The sequence below is a fragment of the Beta vulgaris genome, chromosome 2 (genome assembly GCF_026745355.1).
Source record: "Beta vulgaris subsp. vulgaris cultivar EL10 chromosome 2, EL10.2, whole genome shotgun sequence".
NCBI classification, from domain to species: Eukaryota; Viridiplantae; Streptophyta; class Magnoliopsida; order Caryophyllales; family Amaranthaceae; genus Beta; species Beta vulgaris.
This window is the reverse complement of record NC_079203.1, coordinates 48971263-48989766: the sequence shown is the minus strand read 5'-3', so window position 1 is coordinate 48989766 and position 18504 is coordinate 48971263. Positions and strand designations below refer to the sequence as shown.

The window sequence follows — 18504 nt, the reverse complement described above, 5'->3', positions numbered from 1 at the left end:
TTTAGATGCAGTTACGAGTCTAAACAACGATATCTCAATAAAAAATCACGAGTTGTATTTTATGTGTAGATAAGTTACAAATTAAACTAATACACTAAAGAAAGAAGAAAACCTAGTATGTATGATATTTGAGCCAACTTTTGGTATCTCAAACTTTATACTCATACAACAATATACACATATCTAGCAAGGAACAAAACCTCTTATACAGTAATTAACCTCTTGAGATAAAACTAAGTTGAGGAAAATCTAATAACTTTAGTTATCGAGCCAAAGATTCATCTGGAAAGTTTGAACTTCCACTAGCAGATTGGTAATCAGGCCATGTGAATAAAGGAGTACTAGGGTTAGAATTAGCTACACTAGGTGGATTTGAAAATCCATGTAGTGATACATATACACCTTTAGGTCGTGTATCAGGAAGATCCATAAGAGGTTCATCTGAATTCATTAAAATCATTACCACTTTTCTCATCTTAGGTCTCAAATTGGATTCCAAATGCAAACATGCAAGTGCTACACGTAAAACCCTGATAGCTTGATCCTCATCAAAATTCCTACCTAATTTAGGATCCACACATTCTTCAAGTCTATTTTTTGCATGCATTTCCCATGCATAGTCTACCAAGCAACTTTCTCCTAGAAGGTTGCTAAACCTCTTACCACATACTACCTCCAATGCCACCACTCCAAAGCTGTAGACGTCCGATTCGATCGTTGCCTTGCCGGTGTAGCTCACCTCAGGGGCCATGTACCCTAGTGTTCCTGCTACCATTGTGGTGACTCCTGTTGTGTTTCTAAGCAATCTTGCTAGCCCGAAATCGCCAAGACGAGGGTTGAACTCGGCGTCTAACATGACATTGCTAGGCTTTACATCTCTATGCACCACAGGATCACCACATTCTTCATGGAGATACAACAATGCTGATGCCAAGCCAGTTATTACTTTGTTCCTAGTCTTCCAATCGAGGAAACTTCGCCCTGATAGAAATTCGTTGAGGCTCTTTTTAGCCATGAATTCATAAACTAAAAGAAGACTGTCATTTTCATGACTCCAACCTTGGAGTTGTAATAGGTTCTTGTGCCTTAGGCGCCCAATTGTACAAATTTCTGCCAAATATTCCCTCTCACCTGATAAAGCAAGCAAAACAAAAATCTTTACCTTTTGATCATCAACCTTAATTAACTTTGCTACTATTAAATCATCACTAACATAGTTGCTTTGTATTTGACAGTTTGACCGATCAACAAAAGTTAAAATAATTAGTTTATTGGATAGTTCCTCATAAAAAAAATCCTTGAAATGTATTTTTAGAGTTATATATATGAAGGTACGTAAAAAAAAATGAGCAAAATATACTAATAGTGGACTAAGGGTCTGTTCTTCGGCATAAAACAGCTGAATTGAATTGAACTGAAATCAATAGCTGAACTTCTATTCGTCGCCCTAAAAATACTTAAAATCGCCCCCCCAAAAAGTTGAAATTACATCTCTAACCTTTTCTTTCTTTTCCCTTAAACCACCACCACCCCACCATCAACCCCCTCACTCCACCACCATCCACCTCCTGCCACCACCACCCTATTGCCACAGCCACCCACCAAACACCTGGAAGGAGTCAAAATTTTTTAAGACAATGGGTGAATGTCGGCCAGAGGTTCACTCCATGAGGCGAAAGTCTGGCCTGGAAGTTCGCTCCATGGAGTGAATGTCCAGGCTAGACGTTTGCCCATCGCCCTAAAAAAATTTCCACTGCTTCCAGGTGGGTGGGGGAGGAGGTGGCAGTGGGAGGTAGGTAATGGCAGGTGGTTGCAAGGGGTGGCAGGTGGTGGTGAGTGGTGTGGAAAAGAGGAAGGGTAAAATAGTCTATAAAAATGAATTTGGGCCGATTTTAAGTATTTTTGGGACAACGTTTAACAAACTCCAATGAAGAACTGAAAATAAATAGGAGAGAATAAGCCCTAACTGGGTCAATATGTGTGATGGAAGACCAGTTGCATGACTAATCAATATGCACAAATGACAAATATGTAAAATGCCACACTACAACACTTAAAAGAAATCAAGAAAAATAGGAAAACTAACCTTGATGAGATGTAGATGAGATCTTTTTAACAGCAATAGTCTGATTAGGATCCGTAATTTGGCCTTTAAAAACACTCCCAAAGCCACCAGTCCCTAACAAATTATCCTTACTGAAATTCTTAGTAGCCTTAGCAAGTTGCTTATAAGTAAACTTCCTAGGAGCCGCAGCTGCGTACTGCCTCTCAAGCTCTTCCATTCTTCTTAATCTATCTCTCTTCTTAATCATTCGACGTCGAATTATCGGAATTGCAATTAGTGCCAAGATAATTAATCCCCCTAAAACTGGTAAAACACTTGCCAAAATGATGCCTTTCTTCTTGTTATCCTTGACAGTGTAGTATGGTAAATTTTCGGAAGTAAAAATCCAATCATGAATTTGATGTGTTTCAGTTAGAGTTCCAGTTGAGGCTGTAAAACCCACGTAAACTTGACTTGGGATTTTCTTTGAGATTTTGATTGTGTAATTCAGGAAACTTGTAAGTGGTCTTCCTTCATAACCTACAAATACTTGTAGATCTTTTGTCCAACCATTATATTCTATCTTTACTCTGATTTGTCTCCCACTTTTGAGATCAATGTGGGATGAATTTAGGGTTTTTTCAGTTAGAGAATTCATTACACTCAATGTGTCAATTCCTATGTGGTTACCATCTGTGTCCCATTCGTTCTTGTATGTGTCTATTTCAATAGCTAGTTGTTGGAATTTGGAGTGACCTACATCAATTTATGGAGTATAGTTAATATAATGATAATAATTCCATATAATTAAACTAATGTAAAATAACAATAATCAACCATAGAATGAAATAATGATCAAAATATCCTAGAGTCAAGAAAAATAATACTTTTTCGACATTACGTGACAAACGACGGCCCATGTTAACAAAAGTTCTCTAAATGATAGACATCGAACACGTAACCTTATAATGGTGAAAATTTTCAATAACCTACCTGGCTACCTCATATAAGCTTAGTGAGACACTTGATTTTATAGTGTGTAGTACTTGAAAACAACTGCAACAACTAATATACCCATCAACCACAATAGCATTATAAGTGTATAATTTTGCTGCTTGTATAGAAATATAGAAATGTGGAAAAGTAGGAAAATAATAGGATTAAATAAAAAGATAACTAGGATAAATTTTCGCTCCTGGTATTGAATATCGTTTTACAAATTTAGACCATAATCTAGGCCTCATTTTAAAAAATGTTAGTATAGCCCTCTTTGACCTGGTTGGTTGGCTGTAATTTGGAAGTATTACTCAAGTAGCTGATCTTATAAGTATTAGGTGGCTATTTTCTTTAGTAGGTAGGTAGAGGTGGGGGCGGTTCAATTGTTAAGGAGGTATGTGCAATAAAGATTATATTGGATCCTTTTATAATATATTAAAAGTATAAGTATGTTTTAATTTATTTAATAGCATAAAATACATAAATATTCATGTATTTAGGTCAGTTCAGTTACCAAGCAAGTCATGTACAATAAAAATAATATTAGTCTATTTTTTAATACTCTCTCCGTAACGAATTACTAGCAACATTGAATATTTTACTTCTCACAAATAATAACAAATGTTGCTAGTAATTCGTTACGGAGGGAGGAAGGAGTACATTAAAAGTACGAATATGTGTCTAATTTTACTTAGGGTGGGTAGATGCTAAAAATGATAAAAATGGGGACTCTTGGCCCTTATACTAGTACTTAGCATGCTAAAAGAGATCTAAAATAAGCTTCTATTTTATTTGTACAACTACTAATTATTTTCCCTTTCACTTCTATAGATAATTATATTGAAATTTAATTTTCTTGGCCTTCTCAGGCAAAAGTGAAACTAAAGTTAACACAAAGCCATTTCAACATATTTAACAAGTCAATTGTTTCGCTTTTCAAGTTTACTTTCAATATGAATAACTTCATCCATACTAATCAATACCAATATAATAAGCAATGACGGATTCATAAATACTATTCAGTTAGTTTAAAAACATTTTGATTGATCAAATTTTCTAACAAAAAATTGAAAAATCCAAAATTTTATGAAGAAAAACTTTCATTTTCAAGTGGGGTCAAAAAACCTCGCCTGGTCTAATGTAGCTCCGCCACTAATAATAAGACTACATGGGAAATATCCTTCTCATTCCCAAAGAATAATTCATCTCCTATAGAACACTTCCTCTATTCCTATTTACGGAATAATTGTACAATTATCTGTTTCCAAAATGCAACTTGTATGCTATTGTCCTCAAGCAAACAACCAGCAGATTAAGCTCACTGTTTTTATTGTTCATCAAACAATTTCAATCCAACAAAAGCACATGCACTAATGATGCACATACAGGCTTTAAACCTTTTAAATAGTTAAACAGGTACATATCATTATTGTTAATTAAGAACCTCCTAGTATTCTTGCTTGCTGCCTATTTTTTTAAGAATCACTTTTATTTTGTCTCAACTCTAACCTTTGCCGCCATTGAAAATTAAGTCACCATATGACGACTTATGATAATTCTATTATATTTACATATTGCTAATACTATAATTAAAGTGAAAAAGATTATTATTGTTTACCTTTAATATCACCTTCTTAAGTCTCAATCCTTTTGACTAGTGCTCAACTGCTCATTAATTATTATATCAGCAAAACAAACACAATTGTTTATAAAACAAGATCCAAAGAGAATAAACTTCGTTATTCTATGGACTTTCTTTTATTCTTTGGATCTAGATTTTATTAGTATTACCTCTCTAATTAAATAAAGTTAAAATCTTCATTGTAATTGACAACTTTCAATATTGAAGCAATCAATAATACATCTTTGTTTGAGAATGAAAAAAAAAAGGAATATTTTGGGTAGTTCAAGAAAAATTCTATTTACATGTACAACCTTATAATTAAATTTGAGTACTCTCTTACTCAATACAGCTAATCATAATTCATCATTCATAATCATAACAATATATAGATTTCTTTCTCTCTGCATACTTACTTGAGAAATGAGAATGAATTTTACGCGCTATAACTAGTTATATACAGGATTAAACAGAAAAATGGAAAATCTAACCTGCAAGTCTTGGATCTTGAAGACCAAGATAAGAGCCAAAGCTTTGATTAGGGGAAGGTTGATTATCAGAAGCTATGACAAAAGCCATACCATCACCAGAAAACTCTTGATTAAGACGAGGGAAAATACTAAAGGAGAAGCTTGTACAGAAAGAAGCAGGCCATATTTGAATAGGATCATGATACAATGTTCTTGCAATTGAATTAAAATCCGACGTCGACGAGCTATTCGCCGACGCCGTCGTTAAATTCAAGTACCCTTCTCTTGAGGAGACTGCACCCATGCACAACAGTCCACCTTCAGGTGTGCAGCTTGAAGTGTTGAAGGTAGGGTAAGAGAATATAACACTACTACCATGGTTATCATCACATGATGAACTTGAAGAACAATAACATGAGGGGACTAGAATTATAGTGGTAGATAATAGTAGGTGAAAGATATGAACAAGTATTTTTGGAGAATAATTTAGCATGGTGATCATTTTTGTTTATGGGGGAGGAATGAATAATGTTGAGATTGATGGAGATGAGTATATTAGAAGATAAAACCGGAGTCTCTAGTTCCTAGATTTTGTCAAATTTCTAGAATTGTGTTTAGGGTATGTACATGGGTTATATATATGAGGTCCATATTAACTTAACCATCAAGGTCAATGAATGAATGAATTATGTCTCTCAAAATAGGTCCCATAATAAACATATGGTAGTATACTATTCAAAGACTTTATTGAGTGACTCATAATTAAAGTAAAGAAATCGAGGATGTCTTGGCCTAGTAGTTAAGATTGGGGTGCTGCCTGTAAATGATAGGTTATATATAAGTTCAAACGTCCCCTAATTCCTTCTTTGTATTGCTTTCGTGACTCATATGAATCAAAAAAAAAAATTAAAGTAAAGTTTTTTTTGGTAGAATATATACGGTACACTCGAGTGTATACTTAATGTGCATGATACGTCTAAAAGCATCTATATAAATATATAAAAAGACATGCATAAACAAGAAATTGTGCCACGTGACGCTCTCACTAGAGGGTTTTAGTTCATGTAATCCATGTGCAATAATTTTTTTTAGAAATTGCGTAATATAGGGTTTGATCCCAAGACCTCAATTACATATATACTAAAGTCTTAATAACTAAACTAAGTTATATTTAGTGTTTTTATCATAAAGTATTATATTAATAAATGAAATTTTTTCTTAACCGAGGCATAGCCCGGACCTAATAACTAGTTTATTCTAATTCTTTGAAGCTCTGCATGCGTATCAGACTATCAGTCCAATTCTTTGCTTAGCTAGGGCTCTTTCAATTTTTTTAACTACTTAATTATTTAGAGTCTTTTAAATGAGCAAAAAATTAGTCTTTAATTCTTAAGTGTACCACATATATTAGATACACGAAGTATTTTTTAGGACTTACTCATCAGTCATTTGATATAGATAACTACAACGAGTAAAGTCTTGGTCTTTCTATAATTCATCTTTCTGAAAGGACAAGAGGGAAGGGACCCAGATTAGCTGCATAAATTCATTCAATAATGGGAATCGAATTCGTATTCTCTTTCTTCAGATTGAAAGTTTAGCTCAATACTTTTGGGTCAGTGTGGATGGTTGACATATTATGGTACTCGAATATGTTACAAGAATACAGAGCTTTGATACATTATTATGTCGCACATCTAAATATTACTAAGTTCTTTCTATGTGATGATAAGTAGTACTTATCATATATAGTTGTAATGGATAATATACTTTATTTTAGGTGGTGGTGGTTGTTGTATTTACTTAAAGAGCAGACACTGGTTTAAGGTTTAAATGTTTAATGGTAAAAGTTTTGTAAAGAACGATGAGAACCACACAAACATACATTTTATCTTCAATTCACAAATTCAAACTAAAATGGCTACAAAAACATTTTGTCAGTTTTGGTGCAAGATTAGTTCGTTGACCTTACAAACAAGTTGATGAACACCTAACAGTTTGATATTGAATGCCTTGGTTAGGGGTGTTTGCGGTTTGGGTTGGTGCAGTTTGAGATGTAACCCAACCCAAACCCCAAATATACGGTTTGACATTTTTCCAACTCAAACCGCACCACACTTTTGCCTAAACCAATCCAAACCGAACCGCGCAAAACGGTTTGGTGCGGTTAGGTTTGCTTGCAATCATAACCCAAACCACAATTTTAAAACCACAAACCAACCCAAACTGCGAAAAAAATGGTTTGAGTTGCAGTTTGGTGTGGTCCAGACTGCACTCTGATGAACAACCCTATGCCTTGGGAGACTTAGTCCCTGGAGGTTACCGGTTTTAATTAGATAAAATCTTGCTAACGTACTCTATTGCAATTTAATTAATGATCGGACTACAACATAAATTAACTTAAGGCGAAAAACAATATATAATAGAGCAAACAGTAATCAAACTTTTAATTAAAGCACAAAATTTCCATACATGCCATAGACTTAGAGATGAATTTTACAACACACAAGGAATAAGCCAGGCTGGTTAACTAAGGAGGAGACACAAAAGTTGTTACCTCCATGGTTCCCTGCTTCAATTGGAGTGAAAATTTGAGACTTTGCCTAATGGCGCTGGGACATCCCCGAATGCCTAAGCTAAATCTAAAGAACTAAACTACAACCCCGGAAGGGTGTTGGGCTATGCTTAAGAATTAAGAAATGCTAGAGTTTCGACGGATTTTTCGTTTGTCCTTTTCTTGATAATAGTTCATAACATGTAACTTCCATGCATGCTGAGGAGGGAAAATGCTTGAATCATATTTGATTCAAACCTTAATTGTTTTCTGGCTTTGAATACCGTCACCTTATAGTGCACGTTTTTCTTCATGTTGAATAACCATCTTCTAATTATCTTTTGTTTGATATTCTTTTACTGCCTTTGACTTTCATCTCTTGATAATCTTCCTTTGGAGTTTGTTTATTTTGACCTCTATTAACTTTGCTTGATGGGCTTTATATTTATATTGGACCCTTATGTTAAAGCATAAATTAAACCTTTTGAGGTTTGATTCAATGCACAATAATAAATGTTACTTGACATCCTAAAATGGTTGTAACAGTCAATTGGTGAATTTTGGTTGCTTAAAGAGCACAATATAGCACATCATTAACTATTACACTAAACCTATACAATTGCACGTCATTCTTTTGTTACTTTTTTTGGGTGTTAGAGACTCCACAAGGACAAGAGATAATCATAAGAATCGATCTCATGATCTTCTAGAACCGGGAGAGAAGCTCTTTCAAGCTGGATTATCCCTCACTCTCACATCTTCTTTTGTTATAGATACAATTACAATCTAGCTTAAAACTGAAGTTATGCCTAGGGCTGGAAATGATGCGAGTCGAGCTCGAGTTTGATTAAACTCGACTCGAACTCGAAAACTCATAGCCAAACTCTACTCGACTCGAAAACTCGCGAGTTTCAAATTTCCAAGCTCGAACTCGAACTCGAATTCAGTTCCAACTTCTAGCTACCTATAGCATTCATTAACTAAACTTATAAACTTATAAACTGAACTCGAATTCAGTTCCAACTTTGCTCGACACAATATAGCACATCATTAACTAAACTTATAAACTGAACTTGCAAACTAAAATATATGATATGATACGAAAACTAGAGCTAAGGACTAAACTTGCAAACTGACAGTCAAAGTCACCAACCAATCTTAGCTCTAGTTTTCGTATCATATCATATATTTTTGTGGAAAACAATATCACCAAAAATATGGATACAAATTGACATGCTCCCCTTCTTTCATCATCCATAAATCAATAGCCAATAGTGGAGAGCATTTAGTAGGGGGTCATTTGTTGACATGTACTGTGGAGTAGTTGTCAAGAAAATTAGAGATTTTGGACAGTTTTGGTCGGTGGAGAAAAATCAAGCGCACTGTAGATCAACTCTGTTAAATGTTAATAATCTTAATATGGATGTTAGTGTAGTAAAATATCAAACTCGTTTTGTCACGAGGTGATATATGTTAATCACTATTGACTTTGCTTCTCTCCTCTCTTCTCCTCCCTCAAAATACTGATTTTCTTTGTCTTTTTAAAATTGCAACCATTCTTTTTGGTTCATGTAGTACACTAATTGATTATGAGAGATTTCCTCAAGAGTTCCTGAAATTTGACGTAATTCTCAAATTATGTCTCACATTTGTGCAATTCCTTAAATATTCCTGAACTTTATGTTTGGTTTCAAAATACCCTTATCATACACCGAAATTCAAGTGCATTAATTTCCTACGATATTTTTTTAAACTTAAACTTTGAACTTCAAAATTCAATAAGGGTATTTTGAGAATTAAGCCAAACCTCAAAAATATCTCAAGAAATTTCCCATTGATTATTGATGGTTGATATCAAAGAGTTACAACCATTCTTTTTGTTAATAGTCTTAAAGACTTAATTCTTTGTTACCACTTTTTTATTATAGTGAATGTTAACCAATAATTGCAGTTAAAGTTTACGATAATAACAAAAATTTCACTATTTAGTATATATATATATATATATATAATATATATATATATATATATATATATATATATTGGATTTCATTTTCAATCTTTTCGTGAGTATTATATATATAATCCAGACCCGGAAAGACGAAGGGCCGGTGGTGGGAATTGGGGAAAGTCGGGCCGATCGAGTGTCTTTATTCAAGCGAGGGTAGAAAAGAAGAACGAAACGAAGTGAGAGACCGAAGGGCCGGGAAAAGAGTCGAGTCGATCAGGCTTGACGACCAGAAAAAGCAAAACGAAATCCGGGTTTGGCCAAAAAAGAAGCAACGCTATGGATACCATGACCGATCACCATAGATAAACAAGAATCTCTATAAATCACTTCGGTCAGCAAGGCCTTCAAGCATACGAAATACGCCGAGGTTGTAAATGACATAGCCTTTCTGATAGAAAATAAGTATTCCTACAAAATGATCTAATACGATTTGGTTCGTTAATTGGGATAAATATGAGTAAAATAATTCATTTAAGTGAATATAGTACAAACAATTGTATATATAGAGAGATCATACTTCTTTTTTTAAGGGAAGAAATAATAATAAGTCATCTGACACATATAATGATTGATGAATAAGATCTGAAAAGATAAAGATTTAGCAAATCACAATAATTATCACAATGGAATCAATTAGTTTTAAGCATACTCGAGCGCAGCTGCAACTCCACCAGGCCACTTCAAGCTTGTTAGTGTATTTCATGTCTTTGTATTTTTCCAAGTGGAGACCTTCACAGTTTGATTATATGGCGTAATTGTTTTTAGTGATGAATTGTTGAAAAAATCTAAACCCTCATAGATTCAGAGCATCTTCCAAATTATTAACACTATAAGAACAAGAAAACTCATACAAAGATGAGAAACAACCCACCAGAAAAGGGGACAAAAACTCTCACAAATGGAGAGAACAAAACAAAAAAAAATGCGATAAAGAAGATAATAATTAACGCAACCCTAAAAACGAAAGAAATTGGCCTTAAATAGTCTAATTTCCGAAGGACAAAACATGTAATTGTGCCACACTCATAGAAGAAAAGATGACTGCACTTTTATGATGCAAAGGGGCTACTTCTCTTATTCCCATATGATTTTTTAAGGTACAACTTCTTTTGTCTTGTGAAATTGACTCTCTCCTTATAATGGATGCAGCGGACCCATATATAACATCGTATCATAGTCAAGTTGTGAGCTACGTCGTTAATTTACTCTATGCCAATTAAAAAAGGAAAACTCATCATATATGAGTGGGAGTTAGAGATAAGTTCACTTTATAATGCAAAAGGACTATTTCCTTTATTGTCATATGATTTTGAGGTTGAAATCTCTTTAATTTGATTTAAGGTACTTGTATATAAATATATGTAACATATTTTAAAAGAAAATACGAAACCATTCTGGAAGGGAGGGAAGAAAAAAACATTATTATTCTTCTATGTTTGCCGGTGCTCACTTTCGAAGTTGATGAGAGCGTTAAAACATAGTTTTGTTATGAGATTGGACCACAGAAAGCTCGTTCACCAATAGGATGAAAAATTGGAGTAAGCAAAATTAGCTTATTAGCTTAAGTGTACGAAAGTTGCTTCTTCATCATTGAATGTTCCAACACCAAGCAAGTGTCCAAGTTCGTTCAATCAGGAATCATATAATATGAATGGTGCGTAGAATTAAATTAGATTTTTTAAGGCCAATGTTTAACATCCTACCAGAAAGTGAGAATGAGGTCAAAAAAATCAAAATAAAATAAAAGTCCTTGAAAGATGAATATGGGAACCTTTTAGGTCTCAATTGCATGTGTGCTTCACTCTTAATAACAACTACGTTGAAAGTAGGGAGGAGCTTAAGGAAATTTTAGCTCCAAATTGTCTCCATAATGTTTGATGTATGTATGGACTTTTAATTATGTAGTACTAGATAAACTATAAAGTAGTATTTTTTTTAAGTGATTTAATATGAAGTCATACGACATCTATAATACAAGTTATAAACTAAAAGTACAAATTGAATTGAAGAAAACTTAATTTTAATATGGCAAAAATCACGATCGTTGTAAGAATATGCCTTGAATTGTATGTGGTGCTTCAAAGGTGTTCGACGAAATGCTTAGGAGACGCAAGTCTGCGTCTCGCCCGGGCAGGTCGGGCTAACCTCGCCCGGTCGGGAGCGGGAGCAAATTTGGGAGAACAAAGTTTCCCCGATCGGGCACGCAAGCACGCCTGGAGAACTAGAGACCGCCTTGTCAAAAACATGATAGGGTTGATCTATGATTTAATTACTCCCTTATCTCTACAAGACTTTAACAACGTAATTTTAATTTTAAATGGGACACTTATCCCTACTGATCTTAAAAACATGATATCTTATGGAATGGCCTGGTCAAAAACATTCGTGAAGACTGGAGAATAAAAGTTCCCCTTTGGACAAAGGTGACAAATTTTTCCATGCAAAAATTGATCGATATTAGGTGGTAAATTAATCAAGAATCCTTATATAAGATTCTTAGTTCATACCCACTAGGGAATCGTAGTGGATCATAAAATTGTTGTCGTCGTGTTATCGATCATGTGTTCAACACTTCACTACTTTAAATTGTAAAATCCTACAGTAACAAGTTCTTTAATTAGTGCCTTGAGACTGCACGATCACCCACCACACTATGTTTTCAAACTCCAATAATTACCTTGCTATATTATTTTAATTAATTATAAACCCTTGTTTTCTTATACTCTGTATGCAAAAAGAATAGAGTATAATTATTTATAGAAAATCAGAAAGCTAGATTAATACTTTATGATGCAACTTATTATGTATAACTAGCTAGTGAGTGTCCGAGCGATGATACGGTCGTCACATTGCAAAAAAAATTGTCCAGTGAGAAAAATATTTATGTCACGATGTCATGTGATAAGTAACTGCAATGGCTTAAAAGTTTTGGAAGGAAAACAATAGCTAAACTTTTTACAAGGAATTGGAGTAAGATAATATGTATGTCTAAATAGTATTTTGTTATTATCATGAAAGTGTTAGAAATTTAAGTACTTGTACTCACTGAGATATAATTATAAGACCTTATTATAATTTATTTTGAAATAATAAACAATGATGTCACATTGGATTGGTTATTAATTTATCAATTTTCGTCTCAAAAGTCATGTATTTAATACCTTATAACTACACAACATTAATTTTTATTTGAGGAATGTCATGAAAATAAAGCCTTTGCTTTAATTAGAGCTTTAGGAGAGAGTGTCACATGTCATATAAACTTTATTAGGCACATTTTTTAAATATAGTAGTATAGATTATCTGCGGCTTTCTTATCCTCAAACAATTAACTTTATGTACGTACAATACTAATATATATTTAAAAATTGATAACATGGATACATCACATTTGCATGATGGAAAAACAAAGGCCTTTTGGAATTTACTTATTAAGAGTGCTGGAGAGGCATGTTCGACATCATCTTTCCACGTAGTTTTTACTTTTTAGGTGTTAGATCGAGTCAAAAAATTTATAATAGTTGAAAAATATAGTACAAGTTTACTAGTCATGGTCAAAGTGTTAGCGGTCACTGGCCATCATTTTATAAACGTCTAAGTCTTGTTCTACATACTGAATACATTCAGGGGCGGCTTTTAACATGTTCAACATGTTCCATGGAACAGGGCCTCTTAATTGTGAGAGCCTCAAAATAGAAAAAGTCCAAGTAGTAAAAAGAAAAGGTTTATCTACTTATTTGAACTAATGGATGAGCTATTACATTATGAAAATTTTCAAATATGAGTTCGCACAGGGCCTCTATATCGTTCGAGACGGCCCTGAATACATTCCGGGGGAGGGGTAGATAATTCCTGCCAAAAATTTAAACTTGTGTTCCTCTCTTGGCCGAACTTTGTGATTGCATCCGCAAGCTTGTTAGCGTCTCTCCTTTCATGCTCTAGCTCTATCCATGTTGTTCCTTGGATCAATTCCCTACAATCATGAATAATATTATACATATTACTTCTAACCTCCCTGATAGTTTTTATTTCATTAATCGCGTCAATGCAAGTCAGAAGCAATTATACACTGATCCCATTGATGAATTTTTACGTACCCATTTTATAGCCATTAGGATGCCTCTAGTCTCGGCCTCCAATGCATTGTGACAATAAGTGGACATAATCACACCTCCTTGCTATACACTGCACGAATCTCTGCACACAACTGCTAAACAAGTTTTCTTGGTTTTAACGGCTATCTACGTTGATCTTCAAGTTGGGTGAAGGTGGGGGGTTCCAACCAATATGATCAGCGTGACTAGGAAAGTTATGGAAGACAACTTGGTTTGGGTTCGGGTAAGGGTGAGGACTAGAAAGAGGACTATGATTAGGGTTCAAACCTTGTTACTTGCATTTTTTTAGTTTACTTTAAATGGTTTTTGACTAAAGTTCATATACGGTATGATATACGGATCTGAACCCCTCTCCAATAAAATAATTTGGGAAATTTTCAATAGCGACCTTGAACTTTTCGAGTTTCTCATTTGTAGCCCTTAATTTTTTTTATTCCCACTGGTAACCTTCAATTACTGTTTTATTCCTAAATGTGACCTTATAGAGTAAAAAATCTTTAGTTTCGTTGACTTTTTCTTAGAATAAATGTCTCGGTTTGCGTGCTTGAAAATTGTCTAGGTTTGTATGTCGCAAATATTGCTCGGATAAAATTTTGGGGTTCATTTTAGCCATTAAAGGTTAAATTTGAAGTTACAAGTTCAAACTCCACTACCCACTTCCCTTATATCACTTACTCTCAAACTTTACTTGCATAGCTGAGTTGGCTGACTTGTGAGAAATGTTGGTCCATTAAGATCCTTCTTACCAAGTGGTTTTGGCACGGCCACTGCATAAGCTACCTAATTTAGAGTACTAGAAACAATCACTCGAGAAGTAAACATTTCATTAATGAATATAGAACTTACACTTAAAATCTAATACTTTGCAGGTTCGTGAATGTTACATTTTTACCGTCAATCCTTTTTCTTGTTGTTGTTGTTCGGACATTGTCACCTGAAATCTCCTTTACTCCTTTTTAAAGGGTCGTGAATCACTTTTAAGTCTTTATTGTACCATGTTGATTTCTCTCTCTACCCTCTCTATTATTTATACTAATAGTCTTATATGCATGTAAAAATATATATATTATTAAATCATTTGTGTAAAAGAACTGTATTTACAATTTTTTTAAAAAAAAAATTGCATTTCAATTTAAATGTGGTACTTTTTTTCCCTTTTTCGTTTAATTGAAGCACGTAGTTATACTTTGTTTTTGGGTGTTCTTGTTAGTTGTTATAACGGACGTGAGAGAGAAAAAAATTATGAATGCAAAAACAATAGAAACAGACAACAGATTTACGTGGTTCACCTAATTTGGCTACGTCCACGGCAGAGAGATAGAATATTTTATTATGTGAGGAAAACCAGATTACAGAGAGAACATAGCGTTTTCTGCGTAATTCGCTGACCCGCCCAAGCGGCCCGGGCGAAATCCGCCAGACCTGGCGGAACCCAGCTCTCCAAAAATGCTTGCGCTCCCGACCGGGCGAGATCCGCCCGATCTCCCCGGGCGGAGCGGAGGACGAAAACAGTTTCGTCAATTCTTCGCAAAACAGTCATAATTTTCTCGTTTCTCAGCGGAATTGGGCATATGACCTATCGTTGGAAAGCTCTTGGAACAAGCTATCACCTCCAATTTGAATCACATCAAAACCATTTATATATTGAGAGATATGTGCATTCAAAGTCAACCTTATGTCATTCCTTCTTCACGCATTCTATCAAACGCCTTCAAGACACCATTCAAGTCAGTATTCTTAAAGTTCTCCATATATTGCCTTATATAATAGAGATTCTAGCTAGGCACCTCCAAATGAGCCTCCTGAATCCTTTCGTTGACTTTCAATCTTTCACTCTAACACCCAAACCATCAAGCTCTAGTTTCTCCTCTCCTACATAGTTACTAATGAAAGTCACAACTCAAAACAGTGTCCTAAGTTTAGACATAATGCAACAAAAATTAAGCTTTCACTTTATCACCAAAGTCAGTCTTAAAGGAAGTCCATTGACTAACAATGGTATCATACTCATTAGTTAATAAACTCAGCAGTGAAACAACAATCCTATATCAAATCGACAGTTTCTTCAATTTATCATAATTTAATACATCACATATCAAGAAATTAAAATGTACGTATCATCTGAAACTTGTTTCAATTTAATATGAAAATTGTAATAAATGCCCGACTCATTGTACCTTTTAAAGAAAAACACGCGCGCACACACGTACACTTAATTATAACTGATTACGGATTGATTCTATTAGTAATCAACAATTTATTTTGGTATTATGAAATTGCAAACTTATTAAAGTGACCATATATAAAGTAGATTATACAGTAAATTTTAACAAAAATAAAAAGTTGCTTGCATAGTAAAACAACAACATGATGTAGACTTGTAATTGGATTCCTAATCCAACAGTTACAGCTTACAATGACAAGATCAGCAACTAACATATAGATTATATAGTAGAACATCATCATTAAAACAAAGGGCAAACTATTATATCCCATTATATTAGTTAATTTTTTACTATTATGTGTTTTAATCATGCATGCATGTTAATTTTAGGGCTCACGTCTTTCAAACTTTCTTGCCCAAATGTGCTTACCATTAGTACGAAACTTAGCAATGTGTTTTCCACCCATAATTTGATCCATATATACAACAGATCTTAGCGCCATTCGAGCATACAAAGATTGTATTTTTGATTCATTCACCCCTTCCATCTCAAAACTCTCTATACAATCTCCACACATTTGTACAAAAAATTGTCTAACTTCATCTTCTGAAACTGGAAAACCTCTCGAAAATGTAAGAAAAATGGTTCTATCATCAATGGGAGCTTCAAAGTTAAGTTTCCAACCCCATAATCCTTTAATAGGAATGGTAACACTTGAAGGTAGGGCATAAATTTCTAGTGCACCAAAAGTAGGATGAGGAAAACCAGGAATATAAAGAGGTGTAGTAATGTTCCAATTAGATGGTATTGGTAAAATTTGTAATAAAATGTCACTAAAAATCCAAGCACAAACTTCATTTAGGAAAGCTTTTAAACCACTAATTGCTGTGTATTTCATTAGGGAAATTGTTTTTAAGGATATTTCTTCGTCTATAACTCTTGACATGAGATGAAGACTACCACCTTGAGTTGTGGGTGATTTAGATTTAAGGCAATTTAAGCATAGAGTGGCTTCATTAGCTATAGCATCAAGAAGGTTATTAGATAACCTTGTTAATTTGCTTATGATTTCGCAATGTTTTGCATCTTCTAACCAAAGCCATAAGGCCATGACTAACAAAGTTTGAGATGCTTGTCTTTTCAAAGTAATGACTAACCTAGAGAAGATATCGCGATCAATGGAATGAAAGAGATGAAGTTCATGAAGTTTGATGGAAGCCATTGTATGTGGAAGTGTTGTGGAAATATTAAAGGGAATGAGTTACAGTGGAGAGTACAACATGGATCATGTAAAACATAGGTTAATAATACTCTTATATAGGCGTATGCTAATCATGTTAATTGTCATGGGAGTAATGTGTTAGAAGTGAACAAAAACTAAGTTCACACTAACGAGTATAAAATATTTACTAACTAAACTAGCTGACATCTGCAGTAAAAGAAAAGTTATTTGAAATTATATATATGATTCAATGTTTGCGTGAGTGACATGCGTGAGTATTCACTTGGGCTCATCGCCTAGTATTTTTACTTGGGCATATATAACCCTGATATTCAATCTTCAATATATATAGTGGTTTATTATTGGTCATACCATAAATGACATGGTGGTCATGGTCTCATATACCATGCACTTAGTTACTTTTATAAAGGTGGTTTAATTTATAAAAGGAAATAAAAATTGTAACGGACTTGGTTGTGACTGATTTGCCTTAATTTCCTCATGGTTTTAATATGTTAGCTTTTGACTCATTTCAATGCAAGTTGCTCCCCCTCCCCTTTCTTCCCCTCTCCTGACATTTACTCAATCAAACTATAATTCTTGATCCTAATTTCTTAATGTTAGATACTATTCTCTCCCATCCAAACTAAAACTTTTGTGTATAGTTTCATATAAATACAAGACATATCACAATATTAATGAACTAATGGATATCATTCTAAAATAAAAATCACAAATTCTTGAATGAGACCGGATGTACAATATATTATTGTGAGATGGAGGTATTTCTTACCCTAAATGAGTCAAGTATACAAACATAATCCTTTTAAGAAGGTAGTCCGTCAAACGGGAAAAGTTTACCGAAATGAATCATTTTCATTGATGTAGAATTAAGTGAACAATTTGAGGTAAAAAGTTACCTTTTGTTTAAAAGTAACTCATTTTGACTTAAAAAGCGACAAGTTTCAGCTAAAAGCGAAATGGTCTCGCAATAATTTGTTAGTGCATCCAATGCACACAATACGAATTGTATCATACATCAATACAAATATTAAGCAAATCTAACCAAATTCTTAATATGTATGAAAATGACTAAGTAATAGACCTATTGTTTTTCTAAAGGAAGTATCATATATGGTAATAAATCATTAATGGGTTTCAAATCTGGACCGATATGTATATATAATTAGATGATAATATTATTTAATAATCGGCCTAAGAACTAACTCATGATAAATACTCCCTCCATCTCGAAATATAGTTCTCGTTTATTTATTATGGTCAAACTTTTAAATATTTGACCAAA

General features: G+C 33.9%; 2 protein-coding genes across 2 annotated transcripts; both read right to left on the bottom strand.

Moving 5' to 3' along the window:
• Positions 1-32: 32 nt before the first annotated feature.
• Positions 33-5744, bottom strand: LOC104908609 (probable L-type lectin-domain containing receptor kinase S.5). The gene is made up of 3 exons (XM_010697735.4): positions 5153-5744; positions 2087-2800; positions 33-1131 (listed from the first exon to the last, which is right to left on the bottom strand). The coding sequence occupies exons 1-3, from the start codon at positions 5631-5633 to the stop codon at positions 263-265; spliced, it is 2064 nt and encodes a 687-aa protein (XP_010696037.1). The 5' UTR covers positions 5634-5744; the 3' UTR covers positions 33-262.
• A 10617-nt stretch (positions 5745-16361) lies between these two features.
• On the bottom strand, positions 16362-17198 carry LOC104884180 (uncharacterized). The gene has a single exon (XM_010668788.2). It carries the CDS (start codon positions 17196-17198, stop codon positions 16362-16364), a length of 837 nt encoding a protein of 278 aa, XP_010667090.1.
• Between the last annotated feature and the right edge of the window lie 1306 nt (positions 17199-18504).

Bases quoted from the DNA above. Each gene is read 5' to 3' on its own strand.
- LOC104884180 (XM_010668788.2), bottom strand. From the start codon at position 17,198: ATGGCTTCCATCAAACTTCATGAACTTCATCTCTTTCATTCCATTGAT.
- LOC104908609 (XM_010697735.4), bottom strand. From the start codon at position 5,633: ATGATCACCATGCTAAATTATTCTCCAAAAATACTTGTTCATATCTTT. The intron at 2,801-5,152 runs GTTAGATTTTCC...AAATTGATGTAG, and splicing joins TCAAGATCCAAGACTTGCAG to GTCACTCCAAATTCCAACAA. The intron at 1,132-2,086 runs GTTAGTTTTCCT...TTGCTTTATCAG, and splicing joins CTCATCTACATCTCATCAAG to GTGAGAGGGAATATTTGGCA.